This window comes from Gigantopelta aegis, chromosome 6, assembly GCF_016097555.1.
Source record: "Gigantopelta aegis isolate Gae_Host chromosome 6, Gae_host_genome, whole genome shotgun sequence".
Lineage (NCBI taxonomy): Eukaryota > Metazoa > Mollusca > Gastropoda > Neomphalida > Peltospiridae > Gigantopelta > Gigantopelta aegis.
In genome coordinates, this window is record NC_054704.1 from 24205119 (window position 1) to 24225036 (window position 19918).

The window sequence follows — 19918 nt, forward strand, 5'->3', positions numbered from 1 at the left end:
GTTCCGGTTTAAATCTCGGATCATAATAATAGTTATATTATAGATCACTGTCCATGTTCATCTGTATGCATGAATTGAACTTCACCCTGAATCAGTTTCTATTAGTTTTTGTTATTTTTAACACAGTTTGTTGCTGCTTAGATCATGGATACAAATGTAAAGCAGTGAGTCGGGGCTCCCAAACCCGACACTGCTATATGATCTGAGACAATAAATATGTATTAACAAAAAAAAAAAAAAAAAAAAAAAGAGTGAGATGTAGCCCAGTGGTAAAGATGCATGCTCAGTTTGGGATCGATCCCTGTCAGTGCTATTTCTCGTTCCAGCAAGTGCACCACGACTGGTACATCAAAGGCCGTGATAAGTTCTATCCTGTCTATGGGATGGTGCATATAAAAGATCCCTTGCTGCTAATTGAAAAGAGTAGCCCATGAAGTGGTGACAGCGGGTTTCCTCTCTAATATCTGTGTGGTCCTTAATCATATATCTGACGCCATATAACCGTAAATAAAATGTGTTAAGTGCATCATTAAATAAAACATTTCTTTCTTTCTTTCTATCAAATACACAACTGTAAAAGCCACACATTAACTTAAAACGTCCATCCACTCCTTCTCAGTTAATTAGCAGACAAACACATGATGGTGCAGCTAGGTCATGTCAAGTTATACCACTGCAATCAACACTTTATTTTTTACCAAGCACTGGTTTGTTTTCTTCTTAAAGTTATTCCTGGAACAGAGATGTCATTTCTACCAAACTATATCCATTCTGCGGTGTCAGTCTTGACTAGAACAAACACTCACCTTCCATACACATGTCATCATCTCTTATCCATCTCAATTACACACCAAGCTACAAGTCACCCAACATGCTAAGAAAATATTTAGCTTGAGTCAACTGAAGATACTTTGAAAACAAGCAAAAGTTAGCTTGTGATTCTTAGGTGAAGATTTGGTTTTCATTTCTCCTCAAATGCTACAGAACCTGCACAGACAAGAAGAAACACCTGACCAAGCTCAATGGCTGGCTGATGTTTTGGAGTGTTTATTTTTGTAACTCTTTAATGGCAAATATGCAACACACTGTAAATGTAGTGTATTTGACACTACACAAACTGTCATCAATCAAAAAACTTTGAATAAAACAAGATCAATATATGTGGATGAAAGAAAAAATATGTTATCAGTTGAAGCATGACGTGCAAAAACAACAAATGGTGAATTATGGTTCCTGTGTTTATGTATTTTATATCATCCCTTTTTAGATGTTATGTACCACACAAATACGGAAAGGTTTCATATTCATGCATCAATTGCCACACAAACTATGCACTAAATGGCATATACATTTACAAAAAATAACAACTGTTCTAACACTGAACCTTGTATAAAACCAGTTTTCAAAACTGAAGTATTTTAGTCTTTTGTATTCATTATTTTATATAACTTTCATCTCAATAATGAATGTTTCAAAATGTTGTGTACTTGATATGATATCTGTATCGTGTACATGTATGACACTTCTATTATTCGTTAAATGCATAAATAATAAGTATTCTCAACCTAACCAAAAATTCTGCAGTTGGTTTAAACAATGAGTTAAGTGCTATGCACAAACTTCATGAAAATTTTGATATTTAACATGTAAATCACCATTGTCTGAGGAAGAAGTAAATACACTAGTATGTATACGTCCAATATATGTGTTACACTCATTTTATCCTCCAGAACCCCCAGTACTAACATGTTACATAGTTCAAATAACTTCAAGAATTCATAAAATTTATGTATGTCACTTATGTAAACATATTTTTTAAAGAACTCTAAGATAATTAACTATGAAACACCAAAAATTCAAAAGGATATGGGTGGGGTGTTGAGAGGCATAAGCTTTTTCTCGATTGCTGATTTAGAAGGCATGTTTACCTGCACACGGTCCTTGGCACTGGTTTGAGCTCAGTTGGGACACAATCAGGGAAAGCATAATGACACAGTATCTTCTCTGCTGCATCCTGACACAAAGCTGAGAACCTGGAGGCGTTCATATCAGCCAGGAGATTCTGTACCAGCCTCTCGGGGTCTCCGGCAGGGTTGGCAAGCGACTGGTTGTAGTAGACATTCCCTGTACCAAGGATGTGCTTACACACAGATCCCTTGTATGGCTCACACACAGAGGGTTTCCTGAAATAATAAAATTATTAAAGTTTAATTAATATTAATAACCACATATTAACAACTAAATATTAATAGTTAAATAGGGTGCCAAATGTATATAATATTAAAGAACTGATGTACATGTAGGTGAGCATAAAAGTCAGTTATTGTTTACTCTGTGCCTCATGACAAGAGGGCACAGATTTAATGATGGCCAAATTGCTAATGCACTGAAAATTAAAGAGTCTCACGCCGTGTTTTATTGTACATGTTAGTAAGCTGGTCATCATACATAAGCACAACTCCTGAAAATTGTTGTATTACAAAAACATGAAACTGTTCACACTTATTTATTTTGAATGAGTGCTGTTGTGTTAAGACACTTGTTCAAGTTTGCTCTGCCTTTTGGTTATAATGCTGCCCAAAAGTCTCTGTTGGTCTAGGCCAAATGGTCTTGCCCTGTCATTTGCCAAATGTGAGGCCTGTGAAAGGTACCTTAGAGGCCATACATATACATATAAAAAGATCCTTCACTGCTATTTAGCAGGATTATAGCCTATGTAATGGCAGCTCAGGTTTCTCAAGTGTCTAAATAATCATATGTTGATACCAATAGCTATAGTTTAAAATGTGCTGAGGTGTCATTAAATAAGTCTTTTCTCCACAATATAGGTCTGTCTGTCTGTCTCCATTATGCTAAATAAGCATGTACCGGTAATGTAAATTAACAGTCAAATAGAGTACAAATTTAAATTTAGTTTTAAAGATGACTGGAAATAAATAAATGTACAAGTCTGGATTCAAGTGTAACCTTCAGGCATGAAAATGAATCTCAAGATTCAGCTGTAGTATGACAGCTGAGAAATGTGTGCCAATGGTAAACAAAAAGTGGTTTTCTCTCGAAGGCAAAAAAAATTTCTTCATTTTTTTCTTTTAGATATTTGATTCTTACATGAAGAAACATTTATTATGAAAATAAAACACACATGTATAATATGAATCTATATTAATGGCACTTTGAATAGAAAACATTACAATTATTGCTTAAATAAATATAATGTTTTGTGTTTAATTTAACCTGATAAATATCTTCTTCTCCTTATTTCTTGTATTTTACAATGAACTACAGTACAGTTCACAATAAATAGCTATACATTAAGTAATTAAAACAGACATGGCTACTTTAAATGTCAGATGTCTGAGCCTCCCACTGGAAAAGTACTGATGCACTTGAAGTGTAAATCCAGGTATCAGTGTTCAACATATGTTAACAGTTTCCTGCATTCCTCCGGGCACAGGTTTATACTGAAAACTAGCGGAAACCCAGTCATTTGCCTGCAAGACCAACTGACCACTGGTCATTATAGCATTCCATGTTTGACCAGCTGCCCGGAGAACAAATACCAGAACATTTGTCTCAATTGGTTCCCAGTTGGCGCTCACTGCCACCATGAATTCATGTCCATCAAAGACCACCTAGTATTGGTCTACAGATCACTGTCAAGTTTGAGAGCAAATGTAATCCAGGTAAATTTAAATAATGCACTGTATCATAGAATAGCTGTTAATATTTCACAATTTAAGATGAAAATGTAACACATGTATGGATACATACATGTACCTGTACAAACTTGGAATTGTAATAATGGCATAATAATCTTTAGGGAGGGAGCGAGACATGAATCGAAATATAGTAATAAGTCGAGAACGATTGTTCAGGTTATCAGGAGGTTATCATATATACAGATGGAAAGAAATAAAGGATCACACAGACAGCAACAAGAAATAATGACTGCATCAAAAATCAATTCATATTGTCAGAAGTTTACTGGAAACATATAGGCAGCACATTCGACACTACAGACATTCAATCCCACATTACAACTTGGTATGAATAACAGACATTACTACACTAGTAGTGAATTAAATTTGGTCTACAATTCGATGTGTTCCCTTTATTTCTTTCTATCAGTATATATGCATCAGGAAAGTTGAGAATGGTTTTCCACAAAATCTTATTAAACTAAAACTACAGGTAAATTTTGATCAACTGGATGGTGGTATGAATGAATAACAAAGTATTAGTGTGTCTGTGAAGGTATTTTATACTAATAATGGAAACATAAATGTGTGGGATCCTATACATTGCCGAGTCTGTATTTTGTGGAAACCTGTGTATGGGTTACCAGACCCATTTGCCTGGGGAGAGGGTGAGAGAGAAGGAGAGAGGGAGGGGGAGAGAGAGAACAAGAGAGAGAGAGAGAGAGAGAGAGAGAGAGAGAGAGAGAGAGAGAGAGAGAGAGAGAGAGAGAGAGAGAGAGAGAGAGAGAGAGAGGGGAGAGAGAAAGGAGTAATAGAAAGAGAGGGAAGATGCGGAGAGACGGGGGGGGGGAGGGGGGAGGAGAAATGAGATGAAAATAAAAAAGTGACAGAAACACAAAATGGTGTTACCTTAAATTAATTTTTATCACAAATATCTGTGGAGTAATTGTCTGTAATACACTCAGGTGGTTTTACAGATAACACAATTATTTCTTGTACATGTTTATGTTATATTATCCACTGTTTTATTTGTACATCTGCCAAACATTGAAGCTCCACACTCCCCTTGGGGTCCCCAGGGCACTACAGAATTTATCAATCCAGCATGCAACTGTTTACATCTCCCATGGCTTTGAATTAAAGTTAAATCTCTCTTGGGTTCCATATCATCTGGCACACTTGTGGCAATATAATTCTTCAAAAGCCAGGCAAAGGCTAAAGTTAACATCACACAATCACAGATTTGCAGTTATTTTAGAACCATTAAAAACTGGCAGGAATTTTACGAATGGTTATGTAACTTTAAAAAACCAAAAAAAAAACTAGGAAGTAAAATATATATCTGTTTCATTGCACATACATATAAACTGAACTGACCTAGTATACAACAAATAAAAGTAGCAGAATAAAAAAATAAATAAAAGAAATCCCTTTTTTTTTCCAGCTGTGCAATGGTCCAAATGCAATCATACTGATAATGCTAAGATGGGAAAGGAAAATAATGATAACGCATCTCAATACATTTTAAACTATGGCAGTTTAGTGTCTAACATGGTTATTTGGACAATTGGTCATTTACAGAGGAATCCTACTGCCACCACATAAACCAAACATACTTAAAAGGTGAAGGATCTTTTATTTGCACTATTCCAGACAAGACAGTACAAACCATATCATTTTGATGACCAGTTAAATTTTGTTTTGTGCAACAACACCACTAGAGCACATGGATATCAAACATTTGGTAATCTTTGACACATACACACACAAGATCTCTTTTGTACACTTTTCTACAGACTGGACAGCACATACAACATCCTTTGATATACCAATCATGGCACACTGGTTTGGATGGGGGGGGGGGGGGGGGGGGGGACCAATTCCATTTATGGTAATCAATTCCAGTACAAAGTATATCGCATTTCAGGTGAGCACTTTGCTACTGATCTACGTCTTGCCCCCTAAAGGAAATGAAGTTTACACAACAGTGCATTCTGTACCTGAATTCTACTTTGTTTTCCATGAAATTCATCAAGAAATGCTGGTAAGTGGAACCATCAAGCCTGAAGCCAGACTGAACCGTGGCTCCAGGCAATAGAAGATCATATGTCACATCTTAGCAAATACAACAAATGACGTGTGTAATACATCTCATACACCCTGTCTGGTTGACTAATAAGATCAATAGCAGACACAACATGGGGCGAAACACCAATCCCTACAGACTCAACAGTGATCAAATTACATAAACAACTTTTAAACATTTATAATGTATTAATTAGTCCTATGGGGGCCTGAAATTCTTATATTTTTTTCAATCTGCATGTTTATATTTCTTTGTTTTTTCTATGGACTCTTAACTGTATTTCATCCATGTGTGATAAATCCTTTAATCCTTTGATTTTGTTTTCTCCATCTGATCATATTTCTTAATTTTTTTCCAGGGTGATAAATAAGAATTAAAAAGAATATAACATTGCCTAGTTCTGCACATGTAATTACCTCCAGTGTTTTAGAAGGCTCAAAACTCTAAAACTGTAATGTAAAAGGCCACAGCATGTGCTATCCTGTCTTATATAAAACACCCTTTATAGCTTGATGGTATGGGGCTCTAAACCTTGTGTACCTACATTTGTTTTAATTTGTGAATTTTTGAAGGCTACTGATTGAAAATCACGGGTTGCAAACTTGGCACGTTCTGTTGAACATTTTGAAATATTCTAGATGGTATGCAAGATGTCTACCAATTAAAGACAAAAGTCTGATAATGTTTTGCTACAGGTCTTATAACTGAGCAGTGTATGTGAAGCTCACTATGGAATATAGGAGTATTTATTACAAATAAATATATAAGCGTAACAAAGTGGGATCAAATTTTGGGGTTCAAAGACGTTAATGAAACATCCATCTTAAAAGTCATTAATCATGGTCTTAATTTCAATCTGAACTCTCTCTCTGATTCGAACGTAATTAAAAAAATATATATCTGAGAACTGCAAAACTGTAATTTGATCTACAACTGATATTGCCATGGTTGAGATTTCAAGTGTTAAATCACAAGTCGTTCTTATCTCATGGGCATGCAATTACAGCCACCAGCACGTGTCTTTAGAGCATGCAACTTGAATATACATTTAAAACAAGACAAACAGCCCAACTGAAATCACTGATATACAGTAAAGTACACTTAAAACGAACATGCTTAGAACAAACTACTGCATAGAACGAACTGGTCGTAAAGTCCTGTTTTATCTCCCTATATATTAATGACCAACTTATGCAAATCTGTACAACTAACCACGGCTATGAAGAACTATCATGGTCCCTTGTGGTTCCTTATAAGAGTGCTTTACTGTACTTGCAAACAAATCTCACAGAGAACAACTGCATGCACATGTTTTTGTGTGCAAACTTTCAACAGGCAGCCACGTATTTCTTTCAACACCTAGAGCACACATTAACCTACGAGATAGCCAATATCAAAGCTGTAAAAAAAAATATAGATACTGTATATGAAGACTTGAAAGTGAGAAAAACACTTTTACATATGTTGACATGAATCGTGAAGACGGTCTTTACAGGACTTGAGAAGAAAACACGTTTTACAGCTGGCCCAAGGGATGTGAGATTAAAAGGTACCATGGACATCATTATAGCCAGTGTTATCTGCAGGTCTCTGCACCCAAGTCTCCTGCCAAAATACAGGAAATGTTTGTACCCATAGCTCCATATCTACATTAATCTGTTAAAACAAAAGCTTTCCTTTGGGGCCTTTTCTCGGCTCTCAGGTGGGAAGTGAGTACAACATGTTGGTGATAGGTTTTCAAGACAATGTGTCTGCCAGTTGTGGTCAGATTTCCACTGGCATTCAGCCCTTTCAATCAAACAGGAGAATCCAATCACCTCCAGCACCCACACACTGTATGATGTTGAAGAGGGTTTTGGAATAAGCAGCAATCCAGTGTAATTATAACATACTTGGAGTCTCCGTGGACATACTGAACAAGTTTAGAAATCAAATTAACCAGCTTCTTCATTACTAGTATGCTTTGTAGTCTTATTGGAAATTACTTTTTTTCCCCTTAATATCATAAACACATTTATCCCACATTACTACAAAATGCCAGAATCTGGAAGTGAATATTAAAGACACATTGAAATAGCCCAAAATGTCCTAACTGGATAACATATCCTAATTATCTATTACCAAACTACCGTTATATATGCTACACAGTCCAGGGAATCTTGAGAACTAAAACAAAACCTACAATCACGTATCAGTTATGGATCACTGGCTTGAATGGCAAAATTATTGAATCAAATAATCAAACACTTTTCTTTTTCAATTTCAATTTTATTATGCGGTATATTAATACATGTTTATCAAATGTTATATAGCATACTTCTTGTATTATTTACTGTTTTATGTCAACATGCTTTTAATAAAATATATATAGTTGTGTATAGTAAAACTGTTATAGTTACTCAAGTTGATTACCATCATAAAATTTATTACAAGTAATAAAGCATGTCCAGTACTGAATACTGCTCGTATACCACACCAGTCTACACTGCTTTTCACTACGACTATTACAGTAGCCGAGCCACCATCAGCAAACATTTTACCATATATCTTATAGCAGTGCCCTATAGATGTATATGATATTAGCTTATTTAGTATACACAAATGGCTTCAGAATTTACTCTCCCATGTGAACCAGATGTAGCATTTCAGAAAACAATTGACAAGAATTATGGCCTTTACACAGTTTAGATTGAAAACACTCGTAGTTGAGACTTCCTATTCATATTTTCCTGTTGGTAGCCATCAAGATTCCTTGCTTACTAACTGCTAAAACATGATTCCCGGTTTCATTCATGCCAACAATTTTCAACTAACACAATAATAAAGTCTGGAAACTATACACTACAGGATGCTTTTTGATATAATCTCTTACTCTATAGTTTCCAAATATGCTTATAGAAATACATTATGTAAAAACAAAGGTTATAAAACTATTCTTTCATCAGTTATGTTATAGCTGTCAGATTTTGTGTATAAAAAAGGGGAAATATTTTTGTATACAACTTTCAAGCGGGGAGCAATGTCACACATGTCTGTCATTATATAGTAGAAGATCAAAATGTTCCAAATGTAAATATTTTTGAAACAAAGTAATAAGATACCCGAAGAGCTCGTGCAATCAACTTATAACTAACTGATTTTTAAGTCTAAGCCACTAATGTGAAATTATGAGCATTTTTGTCAAAGAGTACATGAAAACATCAATATTAAGCTTAGTTTAATTATTCTAGTACATGTACCAGTTTTGTAACCAGGTAGATTCTACAGAAAGTAATAACTGGCTAATCTGACAACTGATAGATTTGATACGTATAATCACATGGTATGTGCTATCCTGCTTGTGGTATGGTGAATATAAATGATCCCTTGCTACTAATGAAAAGATGTTGCTGTTTTCCTCCCTGAGACAATATGTCAAAATCACCAAATGTTTGACATCCAATAGCTGATGATAAATAAATCAATGTGCTCTAGTGGTGTCATTAAACAAATTTTGATACTTAATCATATACAAGTTGGAAAATTAATGTGTAAACAAAACTGTCATATTCTTGTCTCTAATTGTTATAAATTTTAATGTTATGAGTTTTAATTGTTTCTAAAAGAAATTAATAGCTATTTGGGTATGTAAACTGTTGTACCTTGACAGACAACCTGGACATTATACAGATGGAATTTGAAACTGAATCAGATTATATATATGTGATACTTCTTGTTAAATAAAAAAGAACAATGCTAGTTATGTCATGAATTCAGACATCTAAACACAAAGATAATTATTTTCTTTAAACTGCATACATGTATATATTTAACTTTCCTAAAACAAACATGAATTTAGTCTTAAGATTTCAATTACTTGAAATTACTTTTTAAAATAAAGACATTTTAATAATTAATCAATCAATTAACATGTAACTGCAGAATAAGTACAAAGTATTTCTTTAAAAATACATAAATGTAGCATTTAAAAACTTAAAAATATTCATTAATATTTCATGTGGAATATAACCAAATAAAACTTCTTTTTTTTTAAACTTTGGGGGCGGGGGGGGGGGGGAGAAAGAAAGAAATGTTTTATTTGACGACACACTCAACACATTTTATTTATAGTTATATGGTGTCAGACATATGGTTAAGGACCACACAGATTTTGAGAAGAAACCCACTGTCACCACTTCATGGGCTACTCTTTCCGATTAGCAGCAAGGGATCTTTTACTTGCGCTTCCCACAGGCAGGATAGCACAAACCATGGCCTTTGTTGAACCAGTTATGGATAACTGGTCGGTGCAAGTGGTTTACACCTACCCATTGAGCCTTGCGGAGCACTCACTCAGGGTTTGGAGTCGGTATCTTTTGGGGGGAACTTACTGTTATCAATAAGAAATCATGACAGGAATTGGACTCAAGCATCTGTTGAGTAAAGGTTTACTTCCAAAACATCAAATTTCCATCTAGGTTATCCTCTATCACAATATGTTGATGCTAGATTAGAAGTAGGCAAAACACAAGATCAAAAGATTTATACCCAAACATAAACATATTTGGTAACAAAGTTTCCTGTGTTTGACTAATGTTTTTTGATGTAGTCAAAATATCACTGAAGACAGGCAGGTGCATGCATGCACATCAAACATGATACAAAACATCAAGCTGCCTTTAAATGATATACAAACAGTGGATTCAAACTGAATGCTGAATCACAAATAAAGAACTGTTTTATTTAACGACGCACTCAACACAATTTATTTACGGTTATATGGCGTCGAACATATGGCTAAGGACCACACAGATATTGAGAGAGGAAACCAGCTGTTGCTTCATGAGCTATTCTTTTCGATTAGCAGCAAGGGATCTTTTTATATGCACCATCCCACAGACAGGATAATACATACCACGGCCTTTGTTGCACCAATTGTGGAGCACTGGCTGGAATGAGAAATAGCCCAATGGGCCCACCGACGGCAATCGATCCTAGATCAATCGTGCATCAGGTGAGTGCTGTACCACTGAGCTACGTCCCGCCAGAATCACAAATAAACAAATAAAGCTACATACATTACAGTCAAATCTGCCATAAAGACAATCTTGTATATAACAATCACTTATTTATTCAAAGCACCATAGCTATATCAATGCAATATATAAATGCATGTATTTTATTTAGCCATGGTCAATTTTAGATACCGTAACGTTGTATATGTCTTCATAGGCATGGTTGATTATATGGTTAATTGCTGTATTACAAACCAGAGTGGTTTTATAGTGTTGTTATTTACTGTACTATTTGTTGAATATTAAAACTAGCCACTAAATGTATAAGTAGGATTATAATAATGATGTCATGTCTTTTTCTCCTTGATCAACTATACCAACATCCAAAAAAACCTTTACAAGGCTTGAAATTATATTATAGAAAACCAACAAAGGGTACGGTGGAATATGTAAGTATGTTTAATTGGTAAATATTTGTTTGTGTTTATAAAATCAATACTCTTCATGATACATGCAAAGTGTTTGTAAGGTGGTTTCTAAATTGGTTCGTTTTGATTATCAACAATATGTATCAAATTATTAAAGTCTAATGTATATAAAGTTTCTTTTGCACATCAGTATACCACAATTTACAACTAAATGCTAAGGCACACAATCAAAGATTGAGTATGATGGGTACAAACAAACACCCTTTTAATATTTTTATTTTATTTTCTTGGTCTATCTTTACTTAAATATGTAACAATAAAAATGATTAATTCGTTAGAAAAATGAACCCATTTCAAAACATTCCTGGTGACACTCATGTGGTTATTTTTGTCTACAATGATATTACACTATTTTAGTATGATATAGAGTACAAACAGTGACTTATCACGGTGACTTAACACTTTTCTAATGAAGTGATCCATGCAATACCATTGATGGTCAGAGGATAATAATAGTCCCATACATAAGGCTACATGTAGTAATACACGTACTGAGAAATGGGTTTCGGTAAACAAGTCATGTGGATGAATTAATTACACCCCAGAGACATGTGAATACAAATACATCTATATTAAAATTTTGTTTAATACAAATGCTTCACTGAAGTTATTAACTATATGAAAACACATACCAGTAATCATATTCATGAACACATAAGACCATGATTAAACATTTAAAATTAATCTTAAATATAAAAATATATCTAAACCAGTTTCAAGACTGATGACGGTGCATATTTAAATGATAATTTATAGATGTCCTATTTATTATTTCAGTGAAACTGAGACATCAGTAAACAATTCATGCGTAGAAAGGTACATCACAACCTTATCAGGTTTTTTTAACTTTTTTGACTCCATTAAAATTGATACGATTTTGATCATGATAAAGATTTTATTATTCAGATTACATGTAGTATGTGTAATTCAGCTATTCTTGAAAAAAACATCTAAATTCAATCATGTTAGGTATACTGAATTGTCAAAAGTTCGAGGAAAGAAAAGAAAAGGACAGTTTGTTAAATGACACCTCAACACATTTTAACTACTGCTAATCCATTAAAATGTATATAAGAGGCATCTGCAACTCCTATCACAAGCAGCATGGTGTGTTTTGTGTGCATTTTCCACACTCAGGAGAGTATGAATGGAAAGAAAGAAAGAAATGTTTTATTTAACAACACACTCAACACATTTTATTTACGGTTATATGGTGTCAGACATATGGTTACGGACCACACAGATTTTGAGAGGAAACCCGCTGTCGCGTCTACTTGGACTACTCTTCCGATTAGCAGCAAGGGATCTTTTATTTGCGCTTCCCACAGGCAGGATAGCACAAACCATGGCCTTTGTTGAACCAGTTATGGATCACTGGTCGGTGCAAGTGGTTTACACCTACCCATTGAGCCTTGAGGAGCACTCACTCAGGGTTTGGAGTCGGTATCTGGATTAAAAATCCCATGCCTCGACTGGGATCTGAACCCAGTACCTACCAGCTTTTAGACCGATGGCCTGCCACGACGCTACCGAGGCTGGTAGCATGAATGGATTCACAAAGGGGGAATCAATCCTACACGCCATCACACCATAGGAGCTTTCTAACACTGAGCTAAATTCAAATAAACTGCAAAATGGTTAAAAGCAGAAAGGCCATAAGGCAGATTTATACTGGTCTAAGTTCAAATATGGACCAGGATATGGGTATTTAAATCATTAATTGGTTTGATGTTATTACTAAATAACAACTCTACATATTTTATGCTGACACTTTTACATTGATGGAAAGAAATAAGAGAACACATGGAATTGTAGACCAAATTTAATTTACTACTAGTGTAGTATTTCATACCAAGTTGTAATGTGAGATTGAATGTCCATAGTGTTGAATGTGCTGCCTATATGTTCTCAGTCACTTTCTGACAATATCAATTGATTTTTGATGCAGTCATTATTTCTTGTTACTATCTGTGTCATACTTTATTTCTTTCCATCAGTATATGATAGCTAAATAAGGCAATGCTCTGGCTTATGGGTGGATAACACTAAATTTTTGTGGTCAACCTATACTGATTTTTGTGTGCATGGTAGTTACCAAGCAACTGTACTTCCTAAAAATAGCAGCCACGTAATCTTGTCAACATGCAGTCCTGTTTCTCACAGAATACATTCTGAGATAGAAAGTGTATTGAAATGAATGCAAAGTGAATTGTGGTGTGCAACCAGAAGTTGGTTTAAGCAATCTTACACCTTCACTAACTTTAAACCTAACCCCACCTTTTAAATCTGACTAATTAAACCAGTACCCATTAGAGTTGCAAGTTAAATTACCCGTTAAGTGTATATTCCATCTGGTTCTGATCAACTGAACAGCAAAGCAGATTCTGAAAACTCGATTGATGGATGCATTCATCAGTGTGATAACATTTGTCACTTGGTTAATTAAAGTCTTAATCTTATCTCTGAGAACACAAACATATGGATTCCAGGGGCCAATAATTACATAAGATGGCCATTATAGGATGCCCATGAATTAACATGGAGTTGCATGGTGTGACTGCATGGTGTAACAACTTGTTGCATGAAGAGTGATTTAGTCAAGAGATCACATTATTTAAGAAAACTTGGTAATAAAACCTGCTTAAGCAGCCACCTGTATTTTAAAGACAATCTTACTACTGTCAAACCTGTATTAAGAAGTCAAAGGGAGTATTAAAGTGCCCTTTGAAGACAGGTGGCTGCTTAATTCAGGTATGTTTATATATGTATATTACATGACTTAGGAAAATAAAAATATAACCTCTTAAGACAGAGGAATGGAAAGATGTAGCTTAGTGGTAAAACACATGTTGAGGTGCAATGGAATGCAAGATCAATTGTCTTCAATAGACTCATAGTTTGTTCCCCAGAATTTCAGCCAGTGCCTGAACTGGTTCACCAAAGATTATGGTATATATACATGTTCTGTCTTATCTAGGAATGTGGGGTTTTTTTTTACATAAAAGGTCCTTTATTTTCTGCATTTTGGAAGGAATAGCCTGTGTGGTGGCATCAGGATTCCTCGAACCTTTTACCAAGCAGACTTCGCTCTTTAAGGGAAGTTATCATATTTTGGCACCCCATAACTCTCCTGTGAATAATTCAAGTAATTTTTAGTTACCATTAAGTAGCACATGAATAATATATTTTTAAAAATACTACAAAAGGATTAAATACCTATGCTCTATATTTTAATATCTTAAATGGCTCCCCATAATCTAAATTCGGGCAGCAATTAATCATTGCTCTCAATTTTTTCACAGGTAGTTCTGCCAAGCCACTTGAAGTGTTGAAACAACCACTTAAAAACCAAATAGTTCTATAGTCTTAAAATGTGCTGAGGTGTCATGAAACAAAATATTCCTTTATTTCAACCAGAGTATTTAATACAATACAAATTGACCTAAGGCAGTTGAGGCACTAAACACTCAGAAGTAATTTTTCTAAAATTTCCATCAGGTGGCTGCCAAATTAACACAGATTTGACTACATGTACACACAGTAATAAAAACATTAAACTTGGATTTCTGTGAAGCAAGCTCACCGAAGCAGCGAATCATTGCCAGCCAACAGGTTCCAATGATTATAAATTACAAGGAAGTGAACGAAGTAGCAGGCAGTTCTAACAATTTTCCAATGATGAACTCCTGCAACATGTTTTACAAGCTACCTGGCCTGGAGGACGAGAAATGGTGTTGAGCTGTATGGGTGTTCTTACAGTCAAACAAGACACTATGGGCTGTCAGTAGGTTGTCAGTAGTTATAAAGATCTTCCATTGATTGATTATAATAAAAAATTGATGGGTTGAGCTTTAACGATGTGATGATCAATCATAAAAATCATTATCGATTGTTGTGATAAATGTTAACTGTAATTAGTCCTCCAGTTTAGATGTGTGTTCTTACAGTTATGCAAGAGACCATGGGTTATCAGTAGGTTATCACTATGGTGATGTTTCAATGATTGTTATAATTGAAAATTGTAAACTGATGGAGAGTGTGTTCTGTATTGTGATTGGTTAATTACATTCTTTTACCGAGATTAAATGAAAATAACACCCAGAAAGCCAATGATGTCATTAGAAAGTGACGTCATTAGCAATTCAATTCAATTCATTTATTAACTTTGAACATTTACAGTTCATCAGTGTTACATACATACATGTACATATACAAGAGATGGTATAATGGAAGGTGTCGACATAAAAAGGACACGGAGAATATAAATGCTTGTGTATAAAACTCTGTATTACTAGAGACTATTTAACTGTTGATTCTCTTCTTTTAAACATTTTGAATAAATATTTCCCTAATTTACATAAATCTTTTACATTGTTAGTTGATAGTAATTATGTTAATTTAAACATAGATGGATGGATTCTGTAATATTTCTTAATATTTAAAACTCTATAGTCGCTAAAAAAAGGACAACATAATATAGCATGAAACTCATCCTCAATTTCACCTAAGTTACACAAAACACACAATATTTTTAGATCTACTTATGCTATGATAGCGACCAACTTCAATTGCTAAGCTATGTGATGATAATCTTATCTTTGTGATGCATTTTTTGCATAAGCTTGGGATAGGTTTCATCAGATTATTTGGTAAAATAAGCTTGTTTACTAAATATTTATACAAATATGAACATTTGATAGACGTATCTAGAAGCCCACTAAGATCTTGCTTACACTGGTCCATAATTCTGTTTTATTAATGGCTGATAAAAATGACAATTTAATGCTTCTTGATTGCACCACAGTTCATAAAAACTTAAAGAACACAGTATTAGCCTTATCTGTCTTGCCAAGTTATTAACTATATCACATTTTGATCTAAGTTCCACATATGCAATTGGAACAGGCCAAGTTGCTGGTTCAAAGGTCTACAGTTAGATTGTAGCCAGGTATTTTATTCCAAGAAATATCAAATACACAGTTAGTTCCATAGAAAAATTATTCAGTTTACAATGGACATAACTATATGGAGTTTTTAGATTTGTGGGTGTTATAATATTGTCTATTAGAAATATTTGATGCCCGCAAATGTTTCATTTTTAACCTCAGGCTAACTCCTTTGGTCAAAAATGACATTTGCAGGATCAAATTGACAATAATGCCTGCAAATCTAAATACTCCATATGGTTATCTCCTAATTGATAGGTTGAGTTTTACCCATGTGATGATCAATTATAAACATCCATTACCGATTGTTATGGAAAATGTTAACTATAATTGTTCCTCCAATTTAGATGATGGAATTGACAAAACAATGTTGGAACTGGTGTTTGCTTTCATTTGTATATAGAGGAGGAAAAAGGTTATTAAGATAAAATTAGCGATTTGTTGTGTTTATTTTAGTGAACAGGACAATATGTTTATTGCATGTCCTTTTGATTCAAATTCTTCTTATATTCTTAATCATTCTAACTGACTGTATAATCAAAAGTTGATCGATTGGTGCCAACCGATTATAACCGATGATTGATGATAAAATTCCAACCGATTCCCAACACTAATTAGTTATAGTGTACCAGCCTCAGTGGTGTAGTGGTTAAGCCATCAGACTTAAGGTTGGCAGGTACTGGGTTCATCATCCCAGTACAGGATCCCACCTAGAGTAAGCTTCAACGACTCAGTGGGTAGATGTAAGACCACTACACGAACTTATCTCTCAATAACACCTAACAAATAATCATGAACTCACTGTCCTGACTCACTGCCCATGTGTCCGAGCTGTGTGCCCTGGACAGTATGCTCGAATCTTAATTAGATATACCGGCCTCAGTAGTTAGGCCATCGGTCTACAGGCTGGTAGGTACTGGGTTCAGATCCCAGTCGAGGCATGGGATTTTTAATCCAGATACCGACTCCAAACCCTGAGTGAGTGCTCCGCAAGGCTCAATGGGTAGGTGTAAACCACTAGCACCGACCAGTGATCCATAACTGGTTCAACAAAGGCCATGGTTTGTGCTATCCTGCCTGTGGGAAGCACAAATAAAAGATCCCTTGCTGCCTGTCGTAAAAGAGTAGCCTATGTGGCGACAGCGGGTTTCCGCTAAAAAAACAGTGTCAGAATGACCATATGTTTGACGTCCAATAGCCGGTGATAAGATAAAAAAATCAATGTGCTCTAGTGATGTCGTTCTATAAAAACAAACTTTACTTTAATTAGATATAAGCATACAAAAAGTTTGAATTAAATGAAGTTATAATTGTTATATAAACAAATGTACTGCAATGTATAAATAATGCAATCAATATTTCCCAGAACTAAGATTCATACTGCGGTATTTACATGTATGCATGTATAGAAAATATATACAGGTTCATGAAAATCTAGATATTTCTCTCATGATGTCAGACCAGGTGCAACAGATTGATTATAGATTAATCTGATTTATTTTAATGATTTAAAACAAAACTAAACTGAATAAATACATAACATTTCAAACTGAGGCCATAACTGTAAAAAAAATGGGTCAATCGCTGTGAAAGTCAGACTTATCTGTAACAGTACATGATAAAGCTATACACAAAATGTGAGTTTAATATCTCGAGGCATTGTGAAAAAAACATCCAGAAAACTATTTGTGGGACAGTCGGATGGACAGATAAACAGACGGACAGAAAAACAGAGATAAAATCTTGGTAGGGAAACTAAAAGGCATCTACAATATTACAGAGTACACTAACATGTATTAACTATATGATAATCTTCCACAAAAATATTCAAGGTACAAATGTATTACATGCTTCCCAAACAAATAAATGCACTGCATTTACTTGCTAAACACTGGATTTTCAAGGCATATGGAATTTGGGAGGTACGCATCCCCACAACCTCCCCTTGGATGTGTACCTGCTCAGTAATGCATAAATGATGGAATAAATATAAAGCATTAAATAAAGATGTTTCTCCTGATACATAATATATAAATTTATCAAATAATGTATATATATATATATACTCACAAATTTTTTGTAACTATATGTAAAGCAGACTGACCAAAATAATTCTACTTACCAAATGCTGGGTTTTCTTGATGTTTCTGCAGATGACATGAAAGAAAAGAAAACAATATTCCATAAGAGAATCATTGTTACACCGTGTTCTGTCATACACTGTCTAGTAATATGCAACCTGGCCATAGCCAGCATGTTAAAATAAATCTAAGAACAATGATCATTCCATCAAGTAAGTAACTAGTAAGTCATCAGTCATCCTTCATTTAGAATCATCAGCCGACAATATACACTTCCAAAACGTTTTCTGATTGTCTTCAAAACATTTGGAGCTAATTCAAGTTTCTTCAGCATGATTGAAGATGAAGTTTTATTTTCTTTAATGTTCAGAAAATGATTAGACTTTTCTTCAACACATTTATAAAATTTATTTAGATTGTTGTCAGCATATCAGGTCACCAATTCCACATTTTTTCCAACTATGATTTACGGTTTCTCCCAAGAATCAACTTTATTGCACACTCATTGATTTGAGTCCATTTTAGATTATATCAGCTAACAATATTCAATAGTTAACTGCTTTAACAATGTCCACCAGGATGATTGGTTAAGCATTAATAAAACACTGGCTAATTTGACTAGTGACAAGCTCCAATAAAACACTGGCTAGTTTGGCCACCGACAAGCTCCAATAAAACACTGGCTAGTTTGACCAGTGACAAGCTCCAATAAAACACTGGCTAGTTTGGCCACCGACAAGCTCCAATAAAACACTGGCTAGTTTGACCAGTGACAAGCTCCAATAAAACACTGGCTAGTTTGACCATGGATAAGCTCCAATAAAACACTGGCTAGTTTGGCTAATGACAAGCTCCAATAAAACACTGGCTAGTTTGACTGGCAAGCTCCAATAAAAGTCTGGTTTGACTAATAAAACACTGGCTAGTTTGACCAGAGACAAGCTCCAATAAAGTTTGACCAGAGTTTTAAGAGGAGTGCTGACAGACTGAACAGGAGAAGTCTGGCACACTGAGCCACACATGCCATCAATCAGACGGATCTGCTTACACCTGTTGTACACTGGGCAGTCCATGCCACAGAAACAGTTCCACCAATCTGTGTCAACCTGATCTCTGCAAGTGGAGAGCTCCACCCATTCAACAGCCTGCTAATTCCACAGTCAGGCAAAACCATTTGGCTGTCTATATAATGATAGTTCTACAGTTCTGCAGTTCACTAAACCACTACAGTGTGACCCCAACAACCAGTTGTACACATAATTTTTGCTAAAATCTTGAAAATGATTTACAAAAGTTGTTTGTTTACTTCTTTTTCACAGTCTGTAACTTATTTCCTAATTCCAGTAACCAGTATTTCACATTCTAATCTCTTTAAAAAAATGTCTATTCACAATTATTTTAATAAATATTATTTCAAAACATTTTTTAAATGATCCACAATTTCATACACTTTTCCCCAAACTTCATCAATAAAATATTCCAGTTTGATCAATCACTTCCATGAAATTTGAATATCCACTTCCAAATGAATTCTGTACTTCAATGAACTGATTTCACAGTCAAAGAAACCAATTTTAGCATCAATTCCACAAACACTGCCGACATTTAAGAGAAAATATTTAAAA

At 34.7% G+C, this 19918-nt stretch overlaps 1 protein-coding gene across 1 annotated transcript in view; it reads right to left on the reverse strand.

Annotated features, from left to right (window-relative positions):
- LOC121375660 (tyrosine-protein kinase transmembrane receptor Ror2-like) overlaps positions 1 to 19918 on the reverse strand; it is a 122525-nt gene that overhangs the window by 17841 nt on the left and 84766 nt on the right. The window contains exons 5-6 of the mRNA XM_041503222.1: positions 18335 to 18359; positions 1929 to 2183 (exon numbers count right to left, since the gene is read on the reverse strand). Of these exons, the coding sequence (XP_041359156.1) occupies positions 1929 to 2183; positions 18335 to 18359 (280 nt within the window). The remainder of the gene's footprint in view (positions 1 to 1928; positions 2184 to 18334; positions 18360 to 19918) is intronic.